General features: G+C 48.5%; 1 protein-coding gene across 4 annotated transcripts in view; it reads left to right on the plus strand.

The window, feature by feature from the left end:
- The window catches only part of CTIF (cap binding complex dependent translation initiation factor), a 189,530-nt gene that overhangs the window by 125,269 nt on the left and 39,968 nt on the right, over nt 1-24,293 (plus strand). For 2 of the 4 annotated variants that reach the window (XM_083575659.1, XM_083575661.1), the window contains 2 exons: nt 7,154-7,592; nt 11,181-11,510. In XM_083575659.1, coding sequence (XP_083431785.1) covers nt 7,154-7,592; nt 11,181-11,510 — 769 coding nt within the window. The remainder of the gene's footprint in view (nt 1-7,153; nt 7,593-11,180; nt 11,511-24,293) is intronic. The other 2 variants (XM_083575660.1, XM_083575662.1) reach the window with 1 other exon arrangement.

Consider the following 24,293-nt stretch of genomic DNA (forward strand, 5'->3'; position numbering starts at 1 on the left):
TAAGTAAAGGAGATCCCCTCCGGGAACTCCCATTTGAATTCAATATTGTTCTTTTTAAGAATTTGCACCTGAGGCTTATAGGGGTCTCTTCGTTTTAACAGTCTAATTGGAATGTCTTTAAAAATAATTATATAACTCCCATCTATCATTAGTCTTTTTTCTCTATTTTTTTGGAGTACCAAATTTCTCATATCTCTATCCTTGAAGGTTATCAAACAGTCTCCTGGCAATCTTCTTGCCCTTGTCGTTCTCACTTTCATTCTAAAGGCATTCTGTACCATGCCTGCTATCTCTTCTGCTTGGTACTCCAACCATTGTGCCAATTCTATTATTAATTTTTGTCTGATGTTTTCACCTTGGTTTTCTGGGACCCCCCTCAGTCTTAGATTAACTTCCCGTTGTCTAAGTTCATTCATGGAGATCGCATCCCACATTTCCTCTTGTGATTTATTAGTTTCTAAGAGACCTACTCTGATTTTGTCATCTTCACGTTTCAGTTCTTTCATTTCCAATTTTGTCTTTTTCATTCCCTCCTCTAGTGTATGAGTTCTTTTGGATACCTCCCTAATTTGACCTTTCAATTCATTTACAGTTTCGTCTATTTTCCTGTCCATTTTCCCTATCTTTAAATCTACCTGTTCTATTTTTGTTTCTAAATTCTTCTCACTTTGTCTAATTTCTGCAAACATTTTTAAGATTTCCGATCTGAAATCTGATTCTTGCTTGGACCCCTTTCTTTCTACTGGAGTCCCCCCATTCCCACCTTTCTTTGGTTGATAGGACATTTTCAATTAAATGTAAGAAAAAAAAATTAATAGTAATAGTAATTCAATTCTATCAGTAACAACAAAGCTCAAAACCAGTTCCACTAGGACATCTAAAATAGCGTTCCAATAATTTCTTCTTGATGTCCCCAGATTAGCTAGCCCACTAAATAAAATATTCCAACATCCCACCAAAAAGAAAGTCAGGGATCAAAATTCGGGGCTCCGGTCATAATTCAAATTATATTCCAATCGTAAATATCCAGAGTTTAAGTCTAGATCAGATCAGATCAGATATTTAAGCCAGCTCTTCCTGACTCTTAATAGTCTATTCCTTATGGTATCTTTTGCAGAATAATATCTTTTTAATAGAACCACTCCTTATCTTCTTGTCTTCTTTATCTTCTTGCCCCCAATTGGGCTAAGTTCCACTACAAATCCGATCAGCAGGAGGGTCCAAAAGAAATTCCAGCAAACCAAGGTCCTTCCCTCAGGTGTTTGAGTCCGACTTTCAGGTACCTTCAGAGGCGTTAAGCCAGCCCAGGGAGGTTAGCAAATGCTAACGAAGTGAGTTGTAGTTTCTCTCCCATCCACCAGAGGTCTGCCAACAATAGAATGATGAAGGAAAGCACACGGGGAAAAAGAGGGAGGGGAGAAGGTTTTCCAATTCCTTTCCTCAGGAAAAGAAAAGCAATATCAATTATAGTCAATCTATAGTCCCGAGTTTCAAGGAGGGGAGGGGGGCACCGATACCGTACCTCCCTTTCCCTCTCTCTTCTAAAGCACGAAAATCATGAAAATCAATAAGTAATGGCGCCCACGCCGTAGCACAATGGAGTCTTCCGTTACGTAGAACTTTCAGGGATGAAACTAAGTTCTTCCTCTTCCCACTATCTCGAAGAGGGCTAGATTATATCAGACAGTTTCCAAATGTTACCTCTTTGCTCCCCCTCTACTTTTCTCTCTTGCCAGATATTTTGTATCCTCTAAAATAGTCTTAGAAAGCGTAGAGCGGGGAGAAAAACTTTAGCCGCTAGCGTCACTTACACTTTCTCCCGCTTTGCTTAGGTCTCTGCGTCCACACTGATTTCAGGTAAAAGTCGAGCTCGTTTTGACTTCCTTTTCTTCGAGTCTTTCCTTAAATAACATCCACTTTAGTTTTAACCCTTTTTTTAGGCTCGAATTCCTTTCTTTTGAGAATCCAGCGCTTCTCCTGCAGGCTCGGGGCTTCGCGTTTTCGGAGGCAGCTATGGCTTCCCTCAGCCCGCTTCCCCCCCCCCCGCCGTACTCTTCGCTCCCAAACGGAGTTACCTGACGGCTGGGAGGTCCGCTTTTTGGCTCCGCGGGAACCAGTGTATCTGAACGCCCACCAGATACTTTTTCAGGGGACCACGGCGCCCTGTGGAACCCCTATTTCCTCCGAAAAGCTCGGGATTCTTCTCCGAGGAAAAGATCCCCGCCTGACTCAGAGTCGCGCTGAACCGGAAGTCCCTAGTTTTGGGTTCTAGCACTTCTGTTTCTAATTTAGATTTTTCCACCTGGAAGCCAATTTTCTTGTCCAAATTATAAGCCTCCATTATCTGGAAATAATGAAGCTAGTCCTGCACTTTATTTTTTAGTTTCTCAAAGCTCTGCACAGAACGAATTAAGTTCTTAACCTGAGGTATCACTGTATGTAACGGTATCATACTGGCAAATGTCTTGGTTATATGCAGGAGCCTTTGGTAAAACCGTGAGGCTTCCATCATCATCATCATCATCATCATCATCATCATCATCATATAATAATAATTATTTATTTATACCCCGCCCATCTGGCTGGGTTTCGCCATCCACTCTGAGCGGCTCCCAACAGAATATTTAAAACACGATCAAACATCAAAAACTTCCCTAAACAGGGCTTCCATCAGATGTCTTCTAAAAGTCAGATAGTTATTTATTTCCTTGACACCTGATGGGAGGGCATTCCACAGAGCGGGTGCCACTACCGAGAAGGCCCTCTGCCTGGTTCCCTGTAACTTGGCTTGTCGCAGTGAGGGAAGCACCAGAAGGCCCTCGGCGCTGGACCTCAGTGTCCAGGCTGAGCGATGGAGGTAGAGACCCTCCTTCAGGTCTACTGGGCCGAGCACCATGGGTGTCAGAGAAGACATCCATGCTGGATTTTTACAAGGCGGTACTTCTGCTCCACCAATATAGTCTCTGTGGTCAGTGGGCTATGACCATAAATGGGCTCCTGTTTGCCTACACAAGCCGGGGGCCCTTAGGCTGCTTCTAGTAAGGGGAATTAAGGCAGGGGTTGTGATATGAGACAGCCAAAAGGGAAGAGTTAGATGGAGAGGCAGGGAAACTGGGAGCACAGGCAAGAGATATGGGGTGCACATGCAGAAGCAATGAGAGGATGAATTTTTGCAAACCCATTTGAAATGGCCACGTGGTCCTTGGACGTTCTCAGGCCTCGAATAAATGTGTACTGCAAGGGAGCAAGAACTCCACATCTTTGCAAATGCACAGGTGCAGGTAAAGGTAAAGGTACCCCTGCCCGTACAGGCCAGTCGCGTCCGACTCTAGGGTTGTGCGCCCATCTCACTTAAGAGGCCGGGGGCCAGCGCTGTCCGGAGACACTTCTGGGTCACGTGGCCAGCGTGACGAAGCTGCTCTGGCGAGCCAGCACCAGCGCAGCACACGGAAACGCCGTTTACCTTCCCGCTATAAAGCGGTACCTATTTATCTACTTGCACTTAGGGGTGCTTTCGAACTGCTAGGTGGGCAGGAGCTGGGACCAAAAGACGGGAGGTCACCCCGCCGCAGGGATTCGAACCGCCGACCATGCGATCGGCAAGTCCTAGGCACTGAGGTTTTACCCACAGCGCCACCCGCAGGTACTTAGTCTAATTTACTGTATCATCAATCAGCCTCTTCCTCTAACCAAAATATCTTAGACAGATTTTACCGGAAGCCCCTTCCGCTGACGTCAGTGGCACTTGCTTCTGAGTAAGCAGGCTTGGATCACAGCCCTAAAGCCAACGATCACTTTAGGGTTATAACTTGCTTGTAGGTTTCCCCCAGATTTAAATAAATATAAGAGATGCAATCTTTGTTGTGAGGGGTATGTCATTACAGTGGCCTAACCCCAGGGCTGTTCTGGTTGTAAAAGGAAGTGTAGTGCTTGGAGACAGTTACTGTGTTATGACAACACGGGACAGATATCTGCCTCGTTCGCAGGGTTTGGCAAAACCCTGTCTTCTGTACTTGATTTTATCTAGGAGACAACAAAAGGCTCTACGGGTGGGCTGCAACTTCAAGCTTTTGCAGGAAGGGAAGGGCTGTAGCTGTCTAGTTGAGGGTGCATGCTTTGCATGCGAAGGGTCCCGGGTTCAAATCCCCAGCGTCTCCGGATAGGGCTGAGTAAAGGTAAAGGGACCCCTGACCGTTAGGTCCAGTCGTGGTCGACTCTGGGGTTGTGGCGCTCATCTCGCTTTATTGGCCGAGGGAACCGGCATACAGCTTCTGGGTCATGTGGCCAGCATGACTAAGCCACTTCTGGCGAACCAGAGCAGTGCACAGAAACGCCGTTTACCTTCCCGCTGGAGCGGTACCTATTTATCTACTTGCACTTTGACATGCTTTCGAACTGCTAGGTTGGCAGGAGCAGGGACCGAGCAACGGGAGCTCACCCCGTTGTGGGGATTCGAACTGCCGACCTTCTGATTGGCAAGTCCTAGGCTCTGTGGTTTAACCCACGGCGCCACCCGCTTCCCTAGGGCTGAGTAGAACTGGGCAATATATTGATAAATGGTCTGAAAGCAGTATGGCGTTCAGATCGTGATACCGGTTTCGGACATTTTGAGCTCTGGTAATACATTGCTCCGGTTCAAAGTGCCTGCAGGCAGGCAAAGCCCGAGAAGGTTTCGGGTGAGCACACCAGACTGGTGTCTGTGGGTATTTGGAGTCGTAGAAAGGACTCTAAGTGTCCGCTTTTGACAATGCAGAGTTAACTATCTGCCGTGTGTGTTTCTTTGGCTAGGGGGCCCCTGTGGCATCTGGGCGCTCTCCTTGCCAAGGGGGCAGGAGGGCTGCCGATACAGCTCCTTGCCCAGGGTGCTCCTGATAAGGAGTATAAGGAGATTCCCTGTACAAGTAGCCGCTGCATGTATCACCCCATATCAGACAGGCTCTGTCTCTGTTATCCTCTTGGCGTCTACGAAAGCCTTTCCTTTTTCCAACAAGCCAGTTGAGTGGAGAGTTTTGTCCCAGGCTGTGGACGCGCCGTACATTTAAAGCACATCCTCCTCTACTACCCCACACACCGAGAGAGAGAGAGAGAGAGAGAGAGAGAGAGAGAGAGAGAGAGAGAATGAGAATCCTTGGAACAGGATACGATCCGTATATGTGTTGAGCTCAAAATCGTTTTTAGGTACGTTTTATTGTTAAATCACTTCAGGATTTTTTGGCGGAAACGATTCACAAATGAAACAAATGATACCTGGCAGAGTGGGGCTGTTGCCGCCACATTAAGACCTGTTGCTGCAATATCTTATTTTCTGGGGTGCCAGTTTGCTTGTTCGTCTTTTTGTTTGCCCTTCGGGTGTTTTTTTCCGCCCCATCCTTCCTCTGATCTAGAGTACAAGACACCTCCACAAAATTAATTGTTTTTAAAACAACAAGGACAGCGACGACACCTAACAGCATAGGCACAACAAACAGATCTACCAAGGATAGAATAAATCACAGGCCGGGTGCCCAAATGAACAAGAACGTTTTCAATTGGCGTTTTGAGATTACATTTGGGGGGACAGTGCTCCATAGACTAGGCTGCACCACCGAAAACTGCCCTACCACCCTCCTAGCTTCTGTGCCTTCCAACCTCCTATGTCAGTGTTTCTCAAATTTGGGTCCCCAGCTGTTATTGGACTACAACACACATCATCCCTAGCTACAGGACCAGTTGTCAGAGAAGATGGGAGTTGTAGTCCAATAGACCGAAGTTTGAGAAACACTGTCCTGAGTATTATTATTATTATCGTTATTATTAATGAAATTGCAATAGATGGGTATTTTTTTTAAATAAATGAGTAAAGCCTATACACTGCTTCTCAGTATAATGTCAAATACTGTTGGTGAGTTCTGTCATTAATGTCTGGGAGGCAGAAGATCCTCTAAAGCCCTTGGGTGTTCCCAAATGCAGGTGCAGGTACAAAAAGGACCAAAAGAAAACAGATCACATGCATATCTTCCGGAATTATCATCCATTGGAAATATTCTAGAAATCCATTCAGGTTGATATCGCTGATATATTAGGATACCATATCCCCTTGGAACCTAAAATATTTCTGCTTGGTTATCTAAACGATGATATTATGGGAAATGATCACAAAATAATGATTCACCTTATAATTGCGGCTGAGATTATATTAGCTAAAAATTGATACGGGGGAAGAATATATATTCCTACTATATCTGAATGAATCGAGAAGATTTGGTCCATCGAACTATGATTAAGCTAGCTTATTATAAAAGAGTACATATGAACAGGTTTATGAGGAAACGGGTGTTTTTTATAATGCTCGGTTTTAATGTCTAAGCTTGTGCTGCTTTCAACCTGCTGTAATAGTTATTTCTTTACGCTGTTTATCTTCAGTTTATAGAATCATAAAATCGTAGGATTGGGAGGGACCCCAGGTTCCAGCTAGTCCAGGCATAGGCAAACTCGGCCCTCCAGATGTTTTGGGACTACAACTCCCATAACCCCTAGCTTAACAGGACCAGTGGTCAGGGGTAATGGGAGTTGTAGTCCCAGAACATCTGGAGGACCGAGTTTGCCTATGCCTGATCTATTCCAACCCCCTGCAATGCAGAAATCTCAACATGTGCTTCCCCCATCCCATTTTAAACCATACCGGACCCTGCTTAGCTTTACAAACATTCTGGGAGTTTTATTGTTGCTCCAGGAAAATAAATGTTTGTTTGATATTTTTTAAGGTATCTATACTGAGGTTTTGGTAATGTGAAAATTTATTTATGTACCGTATTTTTTGCTCTATAAGACCCACTTTTTCCCTCCTAAAAAGTAAGGGGAAATGTGTGTGCGTCTTATGGAGCGAATGCAGGCTGCGCAGCTATCCCAGAAGCCAGAACAGCAAGAGGGATTGCTGCTTTCACTGCGCAGCGATCCCTCTTGCTGTTCTGGCTTCTGAGATTCAGAATATTTTTTTTCTTGTTTTCCTCCTCCAAAAACTAGGTGCGTCTTGTGGTCTGGTGCATCTTATAGAGCGAAAAATACAGTAATTACAAAGGGGGTGGGGGGAAATGTGATAACGGATTCAGCATTTTTTTTAATAAAAAAAGGAGGAAGAGGACCAAATCAATAACCCCTCTGCTTGTCTTTGCAGGAGGCAAAGGGCTCCCGGGGGAAACAAGTCTCAGCAACACACAGAGCACCAACAGGGCACGGCCAAACACAACAGGGAACACCAGAAGCCCTCGCAGGGAGGCCAAGCGCCGCACTCCGCAGGCCGGCCCGGCCACCACGGCTACAGCCAAAACCGGCGGTGGCACCACAACCAGAAACACTCGCCCAACGACAAGGAGGCGCACAGAAATGCCAAAGAGACTGAGAACCTGAAAATCGAGGACGCCTCTGTCTGCACGGTGCACATCCCCTTGGAGGTCCACCGTGGCAGCGACGGCACGGACAGGCAGTCGCCGCAGTACATCCAGGACCCGGAGAGCAGGCGGAAAGACAGTCTCCACGAGCGGATAAGCGAGAGGCCCAAAATCAACTTGCTCCAGTCCTCCAAAGACAGACTACGCAGGAGGCTAAAAGAGAAGGTGACTCCCTTGCCCCTTGAAGCAAGCTGAAACGCAGGCTCCCATCCCCAGCCCAGATGTTAGGTAGGGGGAAGCCACTGCCTCGGGCGGCGGAAGCCCCAGAAGTGGCGCTCCTGCGGGTGCCCCAGCTGCGCTGCTACCTCCGCCACTGGCGGAGAAGCAGCACCAGCGTCGGTGCCAATTTTGGGCAGGGTCTCATCCGAAATTGGCTCCCGCTTCTCGGCCTGCAGTGGCGGCAGCAGGGCAGGGAAATCAGCAAAGTGGGGCGAAGCTGCCCCTGCTGTTACCGTATTTTTTGCTCCATAAGACTCACTTTTCCCCTCCTAAAAAGTAAAGGGAAATGTGTGTGTGCCTTATGGAGCGAATGCAGGGGGGAGGCAGGCAGGAAAAGCCCCCAAGAGCCACACACAGGCTTCATGCGGCTCTTGTGGGCTTTTCCCCAGGAGGAAGAAGGGACTGACGCAGCCAGTCAGTCCCTTCTCACTCCTCGTAGAAAAGCCCGCAGGAGCCACGCACTCCTTAAAGGGTGCGCGGCTCCTGTGGGCTTTTGCAGGAGGTGGGGGTATTGCCAGCCGGAGAGGTTGCGCGCGGCTAAAGAGGAAGCCAAGACAGCGAGCAAGATCCAATATTTTTTTTCTTGATTTCCTCCTCTAAAATCTAGGTGCGCCTTATGGTCCGGAGTGAAAAATACGTAGGTGTGCACTTATTTGCCCAGCAGTTTTCACAGGGGAGGTCTGAGCTGTTTGGAGAAAGGGGCAGTGCAAAATCCCTTGCCCTCTGATCTCTGGAGCTCTCAGAGAGGCCTTTGCCGGTTCCTGACCCCTTCTTAGAACTGGCTTAGCACGCACATTTTGCTCTGCACCATGAGGACCAGAAACATTGCAGGTATATCCTGTGCTCTTTCCTCCCCAAAGGCAAAGGGAGCCACTTCTTGTGCAGAAGGGTGGAAGCAGCTAGAGCAGCAGTTCTCAACCTGTGGGTCCCCAGATGTTGTTGGACTGCAACTCCCATCATCCCTGAGCTCTGGCCTTGCTAGCTAGGGGTGATGGGAGTTGTAGTCCAACAACATCTGGGGACCCACAGGTTGAGAAAGGCTGAGCTACAGAGAGCCATGCTGCTCCTGCCAGTTCGCAGTGAGAGTCGCGTTTGTGGATTCTTAGCTGCATAAATGCTATGTGTTCATTGACATTATCATTGTCGCTTGTAGTGCAGTGGGAATGCAGCAACTTCCTGTTTCTCCAAGAAGATTAAAAATAAGCACACACAGCTAGGAGGTTAGCAGACAAACAAATCCTGTCCGAGCCCTTCCCTAGGCGGCTTACCTTGGCATAACCCACAGACAATGGGCCCCTTTATGTGGGTGGTGGGGGTGCTGCTGTGCCAGCCTAATGTGATGCTGGCATGGGCACGAGCCAGAGATTGGGGTCTTTCTATCCCAAGTGGCAGGGGAAGGAATTCCATGCTGCAATTGCTAAGTAAGAAGGAAGCCATGGGCAGGGGGGAGAAGGAGGATTGGAATTGAGAAACCACAAACCCCAAGGAGCCAACCTTTCTCCCGAGTTTGCAATAAGCATCCCGCATCACAGACATCTCTGAATATTGTGATTCCGAGCCACAACCTGGGGTGTCCATTTTAGTAGTTCTCCTTACTGGGAACATCATGTATTGTTTTCATCACGCAGGTATATTTTTTCATCTTCACAAAGGTCTGTGATGGATTGTGTTCAAACCCACCCATATAGATATATGCACAGATATGTATATATATATATATTTATATAGGACACCGCTGATATGTTTTAGCTGGCTTTTTCCAGGGTATGTGCTTTATGTTCAGAGTTGAGTCCTGTGGAACTCGGGGAAGGTTGATCCTATAGAAAAATGTGGTTGTTGCGGAATTTCCTTTTGCTCTCTGTCTTCTCTTTGCATTAGGAAGGCTGTTGCCACTAGGTGTCGCTATATGTCATTGGTTTTCTGTCTTAACGGGTCCAGCGCAGTGTCCTCTAATTCCGCGTGTTGCCACTAGGTGTCACTCTATGCTCTTTGTTGCTTTTGCCTACGAGGACTAATACCCCCAAAACAACATATATTCACCCCTATCTATCACCTCTTGTTTAAAAACGTTGCCACAGACATGTGCCCAGAAACCAGCTATGGAAAGTATTTATTGCGCAAATTTCCCTCAACGAAAGCACTCGTGAGAGATCCAACTTCTACTTAAAAACCTCCAAAGACAATGAGTTTATACCACCACCTAAAGGAGTCTGTTCCACTGCCAAACACCTCTTTCCGTCAGAAAGCTTTTCTTAGCCTGCAACGTGCGGCAGAAATTCAACATGTATGGCTTTTCAACAGCATCTCACTGTGATCAGGAGACAGCTGCGTTCCTTCAATTCTTTCTGTCAGGTGGCTGTTAAAAGCACAGAGCTTCCATCCTTAAAAAGTGGCCCATTTGGCTGCAGAGTTTTGGACTTGGAGGCCTATCCAGATGTTTGCTTGGAATAGGTTTGTCTTTTTATTGCTGTGGTTTCCTTAAGATTCATTTCCAGAAGAGGAGCCTATAGGCACTTCATGCAGTTCCATTTCTGAAGCTCAGCATATCTGAGCTGAGCCGTTCTAGTTAGTTGCCTGGTGAGCATAGGAACACAGGGTTTATAATGAGTCAGGCCATTGGTCCATTGAACTCCAAATTGTCTGCTCTGACTGGCAGTCGCTCTCCCGGGTTTCAGGCAAAGTGGTCTCCCAATCAGCGGCGGAGCAAGCCGATCGGGCGCCTGGGATGGCGCGCGTGCCCTGTGCCCAGATATGAGGCCAGTCAGGGCAAGACGCTCCGCTGGGCCTCCAAGGAGTCTGCCTGCCCACTCCCACTAAGCCGCGCTACAGCTGAGGGGAAGGCAGTGGGCAGACCGTTTGGACAGCGCGGAGTCTGCGCGCTCCCAAGCCACCGTGTCTCTCCCAGGAGAGACGCGTGGCTCGGGCAAACTGCAGGCCCCGCAGTGAGTGCCGCCCTCCATTTTGTCACCCCACCTCAGTGGTGATACCCAGGGCGGACCACCCCCACCGCACTCCCCTTCCTCTGCGCCTGCTCCCAGTCCTACCTGAAGATGACAGAGACTGTTTAGGGAAGCTTTTAATGTTTAATCGGTTATTGTATTTTAGTGTTCTGTTGGAAGCCGCCCAGAGTGGCTGGGGAAACCCAGCCAGATGGGTGGGGTATAAATTTATTATTATTATTATTATTATTATTATTATTATTATTAAACCCGGGACCATCTGCATCTAGCCCCTGAGCTATGCCCCTGCCCCAACTGAGTTGAGACAGTTACATGGGATTCAGTGTGCAGTGTAGACACGCCCTTGGATGTTGTGTGTAAGCACCAGTTAAAACTTAAGGTGCTCCTCACTGCAGGTTCAGATTTTTCGCAGCATGCTTAATGTATACTTTAATTGCATAGGCCTCCTTCCATGCTTCCAAACTTGTCGTTTGCTTGGTGCAACTGTGCTGATCTGTCTTTTTTCTTTTTCTTTCCTTCCTTTTTCTTCTCTCCCCCCCCCCTGCCCCCGCTCCACGTTTCCCTTGCATAACAGATGCCTTGTCTTTCCCTTTTCACGGATCAGGACGAAGTGGCTGTGGAGTCCACCAACCCTCAAAAGAACAAAATGGACAAACTAATTGAAATTCTCAACAGCATGCGGAACAACAGCAGCGGGGTGGACTCCAAGCTCACCAACTTCATGGAGGAGGCCCAGAACTCCACCAACTCCGAGGAGATGCTCGGGGAGATAGTTAGGACCATTTACCAGAAGGCCGTGACGGACCGCAGCTTTGCCTCCATGGCTGCCAAGCTCTGCGACAAGATGGCGCTCTTCATGGTGGAAGGCACCAAGTTCCGGAGCCTCCTTCTCAACATGCTACAGGTAACCAGACAAATCGCAGCCGCGGCTTTTGCTGCCTTTGCTGCCGCTGCTGCTGCTGGCATGCCGTCGCTTACAGAGAGAGAAGTCCGTGAGTTCTGACCGTGCTTGAGCTGCCTCCTTCGTTCCATTCTCACCCAATTAATTTTAGAAAAATGAAAGCATAAAGGGGGAGAGAGAGAGGGAACCCAGGGCAGCATTTCTGTGTTTGTTTACATGAGCGTTTCATGGTTACGACGGACTGATATAATTTTATAGGCGCTGCCCGCCTCCCGTTCTATTTTGAATGCCCGCTTTAGCAATTGTGTGGTCTCTCCAAAGCACATGTTCATCTCACTGTAAGACCAGGTGGATCTGTACTACCGATTCTGTGGTTTTGGACTTTTTTAGTTTTGAACTGATGGGCGGCCTCCATAGATTTGTGGAAGGCAGAACAGGATAGGTAGCCTTGAGGATGAAGGGCCCAGCAGACAGGCGGCTTCTGAAGGTGGTTTGCATAGAATTTGGAAATCGCGTGTGAATCTGGTGGCCTGAAGAGGCTAAAAGAGGCAGGTGGAGGGAGGGAGGGGGTCAAACCTCTCACAGGACCATGAAGGCTTTTCCCACAAGACATTGCAAGGCAGACCTTCATTGTATGTATGGAAGCACCACAGAGTAAGCTAAGCCCTGCACCAGAATCAGGCCTCCCCAGTGGAACTCAGTTGGTGTGTCTGTGCCATCATAGAGGAACAGACCTGGACCCAGGAGGACATCTGCCTGCAGAGGTCATGTCCCCCAGCCCTCTCTCCAGGCTGAAATTAGGCCTGGAACAAGACAACAAAAGGTTTTTCCCAAGCCTGGAAGAGAGCAGGGTTAACCTCAGTAAGCTGCATCATATGTTGTTAATTCTTAAGACCCGTAAGAACTTTCCTTCCTGTCCCAGAAAAGTGAGGGTGTTCTGTGGCTACACAGCAAGGTGTGTCCACACTACAAATTCAAACCAGTTTAAATTACCTTTAAACTGCCCTGGTTCCCAGCCAGAAACCTCTGCGGGGTTGTTGCTGTGTGTCGTAACTGGGTTTGTCTTAATGCCAAATTCTCAACACTCTCCTTACATTTCCCACAATTCTTTGGAGGAGGCCATGAATGGTCAGCCTAGTTTCTTCAAACCCTTCTGAATATACAGTGAATATATGTCCTGTCCGTGCTGGGGATCAAGCAACAATGAGTTCACCTTAAAATTATTGGTGTCGGTTCTTCGTAGGCAAGTAAGATTGTCTTCCATAAACATGGTTTTAAATGAGTCTGCAAGTGACGGTGGAGGCCAATTCTGGATCCACACGTCCTTCTACAGTGGGGACATTGGTTTCCAGGCAGGAGTTGATCACGGTGTGGATTTGCCAAGCGTTCCTTCCTCTTAGCATGTTTCTCCCCTACGTCCTGAGTTCGAGTGTCCCATGACACCTTTGGTAAAGGCTGTTCTCCAATTGGAGCACTCGCAGGCAAGTGTTTCCCAATTGTTGGTGTTTATACTACATTTTTAAAGATTTGCCTTGAGATAGTCTTTAAACCTCTTTTGTTGACCACCAGCATTACGTTTTCCATTTTTAAGTTTGGAATAGAGTAGTTGCTTTGGAAGATGATAATCAGGCATCTGCACAACATGACCAGTCCAATGAAGTTGCTGTTGAAGAATCATTGCTTCAACACTGGTGATCTTTGCTTCTTCCAGTATACTGGCATTAGTTCGCCTGTCTTCCCAAGTGATGTATAAAAATTTTCGGAGACACCGTTGATGGAATCTTTCGAGGAGTTGGAGATGGCGTTTATAAGTGGTCCATGTTTCACAAGCATACAGTAAGGTTGGTAGTACAATAGCTTTCTAAACAAGCATTTTGGTTTCCCTGCGAATGTCCCGATCCTCAAACACTCTGCATTTCAATCAGGAGTAAGCCGTACAGGGCTGGATCCCTATAGAAAACAGGATGCCGGGCTCAGTGCTGACTGACAGCTGTCATTTTGCAGCTGTGAGAGCCATGTAGTGCAGCAGGTGAGCAGAGGGGACCCCGATTCAAGTTTCTGCTCTGGAGAGATGGCGACCGACTAGCCAATGCTTCTGTCGGCCAAACCTACCCGGCAGGGTTATCACAAAGCCAAACATGCCTCAAGACAAGGCAACTAAAATTTTTCTGGGAATCTGGGTTTTGGAGGTGGAACCTCAAATCACCAGTGTTTCCAAGTTGAATATAAAACTGTTATCAATGTGAGTTGTTGCCAACTTCCTGATAAAACACGAAACAGGCTTTGGCTAGGAGGAGCCAGCAGCAGGGGTTAAGTTCACACCTCCTTCTCACCAGGGATTAAGGCAGAATTGAATTCACGATAAAGCCTTTGGAGGCCCTGTGCATTATCCCCGAAGGGTGAAGGACCTTTTTTAGCCTGATGTTGCCAGGCTGTGCAAGGGTGTGATAAATAGGGGATAAGCATCTTTCCTCATTACCGCTAAAGCCTCTGAATTCTCAGTCCAGCCACTGAGCAGGAACGGTGGACCTGAACCCCTCGCATATGGGCCTAACAGATGCTCGTGTTTTTAAAGAAGGCCCTGTGGACTCAGAAGCAAATGGCTGCAAAGGCTTAGGCAGGCTGGCAAGAACCAGTCTCGCAGCACGCTTCAGCAGAGGGCCTAACACACTCAAGCACTGGCAGGGCTGGGGGCCACGTGCGGCCACCCCAGACCTGTCTTCCTGGCCCTCTAAATCTTACGCAGGCTGCACCCTTCTGCCACGGACTGGTTGGATGCAGAGGAATGGTGGGAGGAACCAGCTGGGACGCCCCCAAGGGAAGAAGGCTCAGAGCCCAGGAATTGGTGCTGGGATGTTAATGAGTGGTCAGTTGGAGAAGGAGGTGGCTGAAGCTGAAGAGGTTACAGGGTTTAGTGAGCTGGGAGAGTTGGTGGCAGAGAGAAGACCAGAAGTGGAAGCAAGGGAGGAGGGAGGCCGAGATGAGCCAGGGTGGGGAAGAAGCCAGGGTGTCTTCCCCTCCTGCTACAACAAGCTCCCCTCTCCTCTGGTCTCCCAGAACCAGGAGAGGCATGAAGAGGGCGGAGAAGTTAGCTTCATGGAGGTGCAGTCTCAGATTGCTTGGGAAAGACCCTGGAGAGGAGGGGATTTCAGCAGCAGTGGGAGGGCAGGGACCCACAACTGCATCACTGGGCAGGGGCCTGGCAGAGATGAGATGCTGTGCTCATTAGCTCCTGCTTTTGCTCATAAAAAGTTAACTCCAACTTGCCCAGTGTGATCTATGACTGGCTGGCTCCTGTCACCTTCACTGGCCCTGCTATGCTCTTTTAACTCCTTTTACCTTTACTCCTCCTTAAACTGTGAAAATGCCTCTTCCTTGCCTGGTTGGAGAATGGAGAGTGGCGTCTGTCCACCCTCAGAAGGTTGGGCATGACGGAAAGTGGCCCTTGGGTTGAAAAAGGGTGTGTGCGTCCCCTCACTCACATGATAGCGGACCATCATACATGGTGTGCTGTGCTCAGAATTGGGCCCAGAATTCTGAGATCTGGTGCACTCAGGCCAGAATGGGTGTCATATGTTCAAACCCATTATATCTGAGCAACCTGGCCACTGAATTCTGCACCGGCTGAAGCTTCCAAACAGTCTTCAGAGGTGGCCCCACGTGTTGCAGTAATCTAACCTAGAGGTTGCCAGAGCTTAGGTAACAGAAGCCAGGCTATGTGCGGACAGGGGTGCAGCTGGGGCACCAGCCAAAGCTGATGGGAGGCGTTCTGCGCCACTGAGGCCACCTCCAGCTGCAGCAATGGATATGGAAATACCTCGTCAAGGTAACCCCATCGAGAAGAGGCAATCCATTCCATTTTCTAAGAACGTGAGGGAGGGAGACCTGTGATTGTGGAGTTTGGAAAGATACTCCCCCTGGGAGTCCTTCGGCGACCATTGTTATAAATACCAGCAGTTGCATTGGCCGGAGTGTGTGTTTGTGGGTGGGGAGGGACGGACGTTAATTGGCTTGCCTGCAAGCTCTGGGTATGTAACCTAAGTTAAAGTATTCCTCTGTTGAAATCTGCGTGCTCTTTATAACTGAGAGGTGTCTGCTTCTAAAGTATGCATAGCAAAGTGTATTAATAGAGAGGGCATCACTGGGATTGTAATAGAACCCTTCTCTCCTTAGCAACCGTTCCTAACAACACATCAAACAGAAGGATGTGATACCTTTCGGGAGAGGAGGTGGGGTCAGGGGAGAAGCACTAAAACTGCCAGATCCGTATGCAGTTATTGACACGACCGGGATGTTGCAAGACGAGAGGGCGTGAAAAAGGAGATTGAGACACATCCCAAGATACGGCCTGAAGCTGGAGTGGGGAAACCTTCCTTAGCCAAAGGGACACATTCTCTTCTGAGCAACTTCCTGGGGGCCACCATTGCCAGGGGTGGGAGGGGCCAGGAGCGAACAAGGGCGGAGCAACATAAATAAATTTTAGCTTTGTGCTGTTGTCGGCATCCGTCCCTCTTGAGAGACAATGGAGTGTGCCTCCAGGGGTGAAGTCAAACGGCTGTGTTAGCAGCATCAAAGTGACCTCCGTGGGGTGCAGGCCTGGACAGTGTGTTTGGGGGTTCTGGGCTACCCAGATGGCACAACCCCACTCTCAGGCTCACTGATGTGATCTAGAGGAAAGCAGAGCAAGGTGCTTGGCACCAGCTTGGCGGCAGGAGCTGCCAGAAGGAGGCGCCATCCAACCGTCTGCAGATTTGTGTAGGGTGTATTCATTAGCCTCTTCTTGTCCCGCAAGGCAGCGGCGGTTTAGGGCCAGAGTTTTCCTTCTCCTAGATGTGCTATCTTCCCAGATTGACGAGCCCCATCTACCCCTCATTTCCCTCTACAGCACTTGCAGAAACCACCTTCTTGACCAGGGGTCGGCAAACTAAGACTCATGGGCTGGATCAGGCTCAATTGCCTTCAGGATCTGTCCGTGGATTGGCGTGGGGATTCTGTTCGTTCGAGCTGCGCCATTTCCCCCCCTGCGCCATTCCATTTCCACCCTCTCCCTCCCACACACCGCAGTGCCTCCTCCTCCCTCCCTCCCTCCTCCTGGCTTCTCCCCGCCCTGCCTAGAGGAGGAAGGGGGCTGGGCTAAGCTGGCTGAACCAGTGGCGGCGCGGCGGGGGGGGGGCGGTACGGCCCGGGTTCCATGCCTGCCGGGGTGACAAGAAATCACCCCGCTGGGGCTCGCCGCAGCGCGAGCAGCCATCGTGCCGCCACATCTGCCTTTGGAGGATCCTCCGTTCACAGCTGCAGCCGCAAGCAGAGGGTGCCAGTGGCAAACCGCTATACAGCGCATGTGTGGCTTTGCTACATACAGCACATGCGTGCGACGCTGCACATGTGCTGTACTTAGCAGTTTGCCTCCAGCGCCGTACAGACAGTGCCAGGTTCCTCTGCTTGTGGCTGCAGCTGCAATGGAGGGATCCTGGCACCGTCCGTATGGCACTGGAGAGGCGCCGGTGGCAAACCGCTATACAGCGCATGTGCAACGTCACTATGTACAGTGCATGTGTGTGACACTGCACAAGCACTCTATAGCGGTTTGGTGCCACTCCAGCGCCGACCAGCCGGTGCCCAGATCCTCTGCTCGTGGCTGCAGGTGCCTGGCACCATCCGTACGGCGCTGTAGAGGTGCCAGCGGCAAACCGCTATACAGCGCATGTGCAGCGTCACTATGTACAGTGCATATGTGTGACACTGCACATGCGCTCTATAGCGGTTTGGTGCCACTCCAGCGCCGACCAGCCGGTGCCCAGTTCCTCTGCTCGTGGCTGCAGGTGCCTGGCACCATCCGTACGGTGCTGTAGAGGCGCCAGCGGCAAACCACTATACAGTGCATGTGCAGCGTCACTATGTACAGCGCATGCGTCATACAAAGCAATACAGCACATAGAATCATAGAATCATAGAGTTGGAAGAGACCACAAGGGCCATCGAGTCCAACCCCCTGCCAAGCAGAAACACCATCAGAGCACTCCTGACATATGGTTGTCAAGCCTCTGCTTAAAGACCTCCAAAGAAGGAGACTCCACCACACTCCTTGGCAGCAAATTCCACTGTCAAACAGCTCTTACTGTCAGTTCTTCCTAATGTTTAGGTGGAATCTTCTTTCTTGTAGTTTGGAACCATTGCTCCGTGTCCGCTTCTCTGGAGCAGCAGAAAACAACCTTTCTCCCTCCTCTATGTGACATCCTTTTATATATTTGAACATGGCTATCATATCACCCCTTAACCTCCTCTTCTCCAGGCTAAACATGCCCAGCTCCCTTAGCCGTTCCTCATAAGGCATCGTTTCCAGGCCTTTGACCATTTTGGTTGCCCTCCTCTGGACACGTTCCAGTTTGTCAGTGTCCTTCTTGAACTGTGGTGCCCAGAACTGGACACAGTACTCCAGGTGAGGTCTGACCAGAGCAGAATACAGTGGCACTATTACTTCCCTTGATCTAGATGCTATACTCCTATCGATGCAGCCCAGAATTGCATTGGCTTTTTTAGCTGCCGCGTCACACTGTTGGCTCATGTCAAGTTTGTGGTCAACCACAAACTTGCCCTATGTCGTGACATCTGCCCCGGGTGTCACGACTTCTTCCTTCGCCCCTGGGCTGAGCGCCATTGTGAGCAGCCCCCCTCCGGAGCCAGCCCTTTCGCGCTGCTCACCTTCCCTCCAACACCGCCCCCTGGTACTCCTGTGGGCCAGACATCGCAGTGGATGAGCTTGCTCTGCCTACCCATGAGAAGTAGTGGTGGTGGTGGCAGCGGCAGCCCCTGGGAAGGTAAGCGCAGCGGCGGGGACTGGGAAGGAGGATTACTTGCCCCTCTTGCCTCTCCTTCCAGCTCCCCCGCCACCGCTTCTCTGGCCCGCCACAAGGTCTGAGGGACAGTGGACCAGCCCACGGCTAAAAAAATTTGCCGACCCCTGTTCTTGACCATTGGACTCACCATTGGTCTCATCTGCTCGATCCACCATAGCCTGTCGTTGCATGCAGGGGAAGTTCCTAACTCAAGGGTTTGAGAGACCCATTGGCTACCCTCACCTGGTCTAGCCAGCCAGTCGAAGGCGTTCCCAGGGTGTCACATGCTGACAGCTTTTAGGAGCCACAGGTGAGAGATGAGTTTCTGTGGGCATCTCACAGATCCATCTCCATCCACCCAGAGTTCAAAGACATTCAGGGCGTAAAGCGGGACCGCTGAGGGGCGTGGCTTTGAAAAAGTGGGTGTGGTCTGGAGGGAGGTCTGGGAAGTTTCATGTGACCAATAAGCCTGGAGAGGAGGCCCCCTCAAAATCATGTGTACGCCTGACTTGGGTTCCATACTGGAAGGAAGGTGGGATTTAAGCGTAATAACATTAATATTGCCAGTCAGCATCTGATATCCAAGCCCTCTTCACTTAGTACTGAACAGCTCACGGAATCCAGTTTTCTAACATCTCTTCCATTCTCCAGACTTTCATATCCTTGGAGAGACAAACTAAATGTAAAATGATGGAAGACAAGGTCGTCATCACCAAATATGACAGCCAAGGGTTGACTTATTTCCCTCCACAGTAGCACGTGATATAATTTATGCCATACCCTATCGGTCTGTTTCTGGACCATGTCAAGTTCACATGTGTTCATTCATTAAGTCCGTTCCTTCCCGTTTCTACTTCAAACTGTGATTGATTGATTGATTTAAAATCCACACAGAAATTCATAAAATACTTTTATCGTAAAATGCATTAAAATGCACATTTTATCTCAATGTACGTGTTTCTAAATCTCATTTTAAAATAGACAGACGTGATTTTGATGCTTGATATTTTTAAAGCCTGAGGCAATTAAAAACTGAATTATTTCCTCCTCCTTTGATTGATTGATTGATTGATTGATTGATTGATTTAAAATCCACACAGAAATTCATGAAATACTTTTATCATAAAATGCATTAAAATGCACATTTTATCTCAACGTACGTGTTTCCAAATCGCATCTTAAAGTAGACAGACGTGATTTTGAGGCTTGATGTTTTTAAAGCCTGAGACAATTAAAAACTGGTTTATTTATTTCTCCTGTGAATCGACATGGGGGCACCAGAGGTGTTCCTGAACATGCCTTCCCAAAATGAGAATTGGGAGGTTGTAGAACATTTGTTTCTCCTGCCTCGGGCATTTAAAAAAACCTGTTTGGATCGGGCCTTGAACCAAAACGTTTGCCAGGAGCTTGGATCCTGTGGATATGAATACAGTATTTACAAAGGCAAAGCTATAAAATAGAAATGGAATAGCTTCATTAAAGGACCCAGACAAGCAAACGCATTTAACTTTGTAGTGTAGGGTTTACAACTTCCTTCTCCCTCAGTGTCGAGGTCTTTATGGTTTATGATTTGTGCTCCGCAAGGGGGGGGGGGTGGAATCGCGGAAGTCTCCCTCATTTATCAAGGTCTGATGAGTTATTTTGGTGAGTGAACAGCTATCTGCCGTAACAGATTGAGAATCACTCCCCTGAGGATTGTGTGCAGGTGATTGGCTTGTAGCAGCGTTATTAATAATAATAAAAACCCGACAATCGCAGAATGCTTTTCATCTGTGCATCTCACGGGAGTTTACGAAGGAAGGTGCGCCCTCAAATGCACCACGTGCCAGACAGAATCCAGTAAAGGAAGTCAAAATGGCTTCCGCGCAGCTGTCCTTGATGCTATTCTGCAAGCTGCGAACCCGTAGCAAGGGAGCCAGGATACTTTTCTACCTGAATGGAAGGCTTTGTTCTTCAAAGGCAGGATGTCCAACCGAGGGGGCGGGTTCAAAGTGTGTTGTTTTCCACCTGGTTTTGCTAGATTTTCCCATCGGGAAATTCTCACAGAGAGGAACCTCAAGATTTTCAGAGTTTTGATCAAAGCTTCTTTTACAGGCTGTGCAAAAGCGGTAGGTAGTTGTCTTGGTCCGCTTGAGAAGATCACAGGTGACTGGCACATTTGTCTCAACCAACTAAAATGCCGCCACATGAACAAGCTTTTCAGTTCTCCAGAACTCTCCTTCAGATGAAGCATACAGAATTATATTTTCTTGTAATGCAATGAAACGATTACCTTAAAAGAAACTCAACGGACCAAAGATGGGTTTGAATCTAACTCAGGCTTCCTCAACCTCGGCCCTCCAGATGTTTTGGGCCTACAACTCCCATGATCCCTAGCTAGCAGGGCCAGTGGTCAAGGATGATGGGAATTGTAGTCTGGAAGGCTGAGGTTGAGGAAGCCTGAACTAACTGAAAGCCTATATTTCGTGTTAGATGGAGTAACAATGAAATCATTGGTTATTATCACCTCATTACGTCCATGAGATTTTAGCAGCTTTGCTGTGATGTTTCTGCAGGTCAGGTGTCCTAAACTGAAGAGGATAGTTCTTGATAGCACTGTCAGCCGAAACTACCATTTAGTTGTTAATTTCTATTGTAAACCACCCTGTGACCATTGGACAGTATAGAAATTCAATAGATATAATAATAATAATCAGATCTTGCCTCAGCCACAAATCTATTATTCTTCCTTCCTCAGCTTCTTCCTCCCCATTTGTAAAATGGGGGCGCTACCAGTCCACTTTGCAGAGCTGTTGTTGAGATTACCAGTTCACATAGGTTGTGTAAAGGCACATATAGCCCTTGTTCACACTTCTCCACTTGGCTTGCTGGTCTAGTTTATCTGGCTGTGTGGTTCTCTATGGTCAGGCTGATGGGAATTGCATTCCAAAATATCTGGAGGGCACCAAGTTGGGGACTACTGCTGTCAGCACATGAGAAAGGCACGGCAAGCCCCAGGGTTAACCCAAAGACCCTTGACTGGTATTAAGACAACCACGTGCGCTTTGCACAAATGTGCACAGCCTAGCCAGGCATCCCATAATGCCTTATAGTGCTTTAGCTACAGTGTGCAGCCGCATTACCTGAGTGGCAGGCAGCAAATTCCTGTAGGGAGCGCAGCCTTGTAATCAGAGCTGGCCCCAGTCACACTGGAATTCCAGGCATGTGAGGAGCAGGTTACAGAACAATCCAGAATGTTCTCTTCGGCCATATCTTCCTCGATGCTAAAACCCACCAGCGCTTGGTGAAAAGTATCGCATGTCGCAAACCGTTGCTCAATGGCCCGTGCTCTTTTTCTTTTTTTAGAGTTTCAGTTTTCCTGCAAGGTACCAAGAGTACGATTTAAAGAGTTCTCTCCTTTTGTGAACTCGAAAGCTTCGTTCGTTGTTAAATATCATCGGCCGTTAACGCCGTGCCCACATTCGCACCATGTATTTAAAATGTTGTGGTAGCATCATAAACAAGGAGCGGTACATAGCTCGGGGGTACTTTTGGGTCCTTTGCTGTCGCTTGAGGCTCAGGTGAGCCAGTGTGGTATAGTGGCTAAGAGCGGTGGACTCGTAATCTGGTGAACTGGGTTCGCTTCCCCGTTCCTCCACATGCAGCTGGTTGACCTTGGGCCAGTCACACTTCTCTGAAGTCTCTCGGCCTCACTCACCTCACAGAGTGTTTGTTGTGGGAGAGGAAGGGAAAGGAGATTGTTAGCCGCTTTGAGACTCCTTCGGGTAGTGATAAAACTGAATATCAAATCCAAACTCTTCTCTACTTCAGGTGGCCTCGGTGGCCCAGAATGCCTTCCATCAGCTTGGGCTATTGGCCCAGCTGCGTCCCAATCTGGATAGGGAGAGCCTAGTTTCTGTCATCTATGCTCTGGTAACCTCTAGGTTAGATTACTTCAACGTGTTATGCATAGGGCTGCCCCTGAAGATGGTTCGGAAACCTCAGCTGGTGCAGAATTCAGCAGCCAGGCTGCTCCCCAGGGCAAGACGGTTTGAGCATATGACACAGATCTTGAGCCAACTGCACTGGCTACCAGTTAGTTTATGGGCCCAATTTGAAGGGCTGGTTTTGACCTATAGAGCCTTAAATGGCTCAGGACCACCTCTCCCATATGAACCAACCCGGAACCAGCAGTCATCATCTGAGGCCCTTCTTTGTGCATTACTGTATTTTAATATTTTGTTGGAAGCCGCCCAGAGTGGCTGGGGAAACCCAGCCAGATGGGCGGGTTATAAATATATTATTATTATTATTATTATTATTATTATTATTATTATTATTATTATTTGTGTGCCTCCTCTGCAAGAGGCCTGGAAGGTGGCAACATGAGAACGGTCTTTTCTGCAGTGGCTCCCCATATGTGGAATGCTCTCCCCAAAGAGATTTGGCTGGTGCCTTCATTATATACCATTAGGTGCTGGGTAACAACGTTTATAAACAGGCTGATTAACCCCTTTTAAATGTGTTTGGAGTTTGGAAGGGGAATTATGGGTTTGTGTCTTTTGTCCCTGTTTTTTTGTGTTTTTATAACGTACTTTATGTTGTGAAACACTCTTGAGTTCTGCGGATAAAGGGTGATATACTATTAATAATAATGATAATAATAATAATAATCAGCCAGTAATAATAATCAGAGCCAGTGCATTCCTCATATCTGTCATATCTCACAGACGACCACTGAAGATTGATATTATCCCAGTCTCTGCCATCAACCCATTGAATCACCTTGGCCACTTGCCTCTTAGTCTCAGGAAACAAAGAATGCATTTACTTGTTTCTTATAGTCTGCATCCTCTTTATCCTCCAGGAAGCTCCAGGCGCTGTGTGTGGGCCTTTCTCGCTTTATTCTCACAACAACCCTGTTGAGTAGCTTGTGCCCAGTGATCTGAACCCAAGACTCCCTGGTTAGAATCAGATCAGTCTTTCCCAGGCCATCTTTCTACACTCCTCCAGCAAATGGGCCCAGTGGATCATTGGGGCTTGCACAGAAGAACTTCCCAATGGACTGTGCCCTAAATTTTTTGGGAGGCCACAAAGAAGCCGTAGAAGTAGGAAAGACCCCAAGGGGCATCTAGTCCATCCTGGTGGCCTGGACAGAGCATTGGGGCCAGGTTCAACTTCCTGCTTAATCTTGAATTCTGTGGATGGCATTAGGAAAGTCACAACCCCTTAGTTTTTCATTTCCCATCCGTGAAACAGAAACACTTCCTATTTGCCCTCCCTCACAGGGGTGTTGTGCGACTGAGCAAAATCAGAGTCATCAGGTGCCCAGCACATTAAAGTGTTATAGATATAGTTGATGGTTAAAGGGGGGGCAGGATTCAGATGAAATCCTGCAGCTTACTGCGTTCCTGGGCTCAGCCTGATACCAGGGATTTGTTCCTTTACCCTTGAACGTCTCCGGGTAATTCTGTAGCGACGTGTTTATCTCGTACACTCCTTGGTAGCCAGGGTGTGCAAGCGTCTGCAATCACCCAAATTCCACCTTGAGACATGAGATATGGGGGCAGAGGAGAGGGGGGGTGGCCAAGAGAGGAGAAGAGAAGGGGTTTCTGGACGGCTGCCCAAAGAGGCAGGTGAAAATGAAAGCTTGGAATCAATTAGGGCTATAGGCACCTCTGGCTGCGCCACGACTTCGCTCGGAGCTGGGAATGTTCCGCCACGGCCCACTGAGTCTGGCCAAGCCGCCCGCCTTTGCATATTTTTCTTCCCTAATCTCCTGATAGGCTTTCCTCGCTGTGTTTTGTTAATGTTACGGGAGCCGCTCTCCGCCGGGTCCCATGCAGATAAAGCGAGCTATCGGAGAAGCCCGTATTAAGTGTCCGGCCACATGGCTCCACAAAGTTTTCCCGGTGTGTAAGCGGAGCAGCGGCACCTCTCGGGCTGGGCCCGTCTGAGCGGCTAATGTGAA

Source organism: Podarcis filfolensis (genome assembly GCF_964270895.1).
Source record: "Podarcis filfolensis genome assembly, chromosome: 11".
In the NCBI taxonomy this organism is placed as follows: Eukaryota; Metazoa; Chordata; class Lepidosauria; order Squamata; family Lacertidae; genus Podarcis; species Podarcis filfolensis.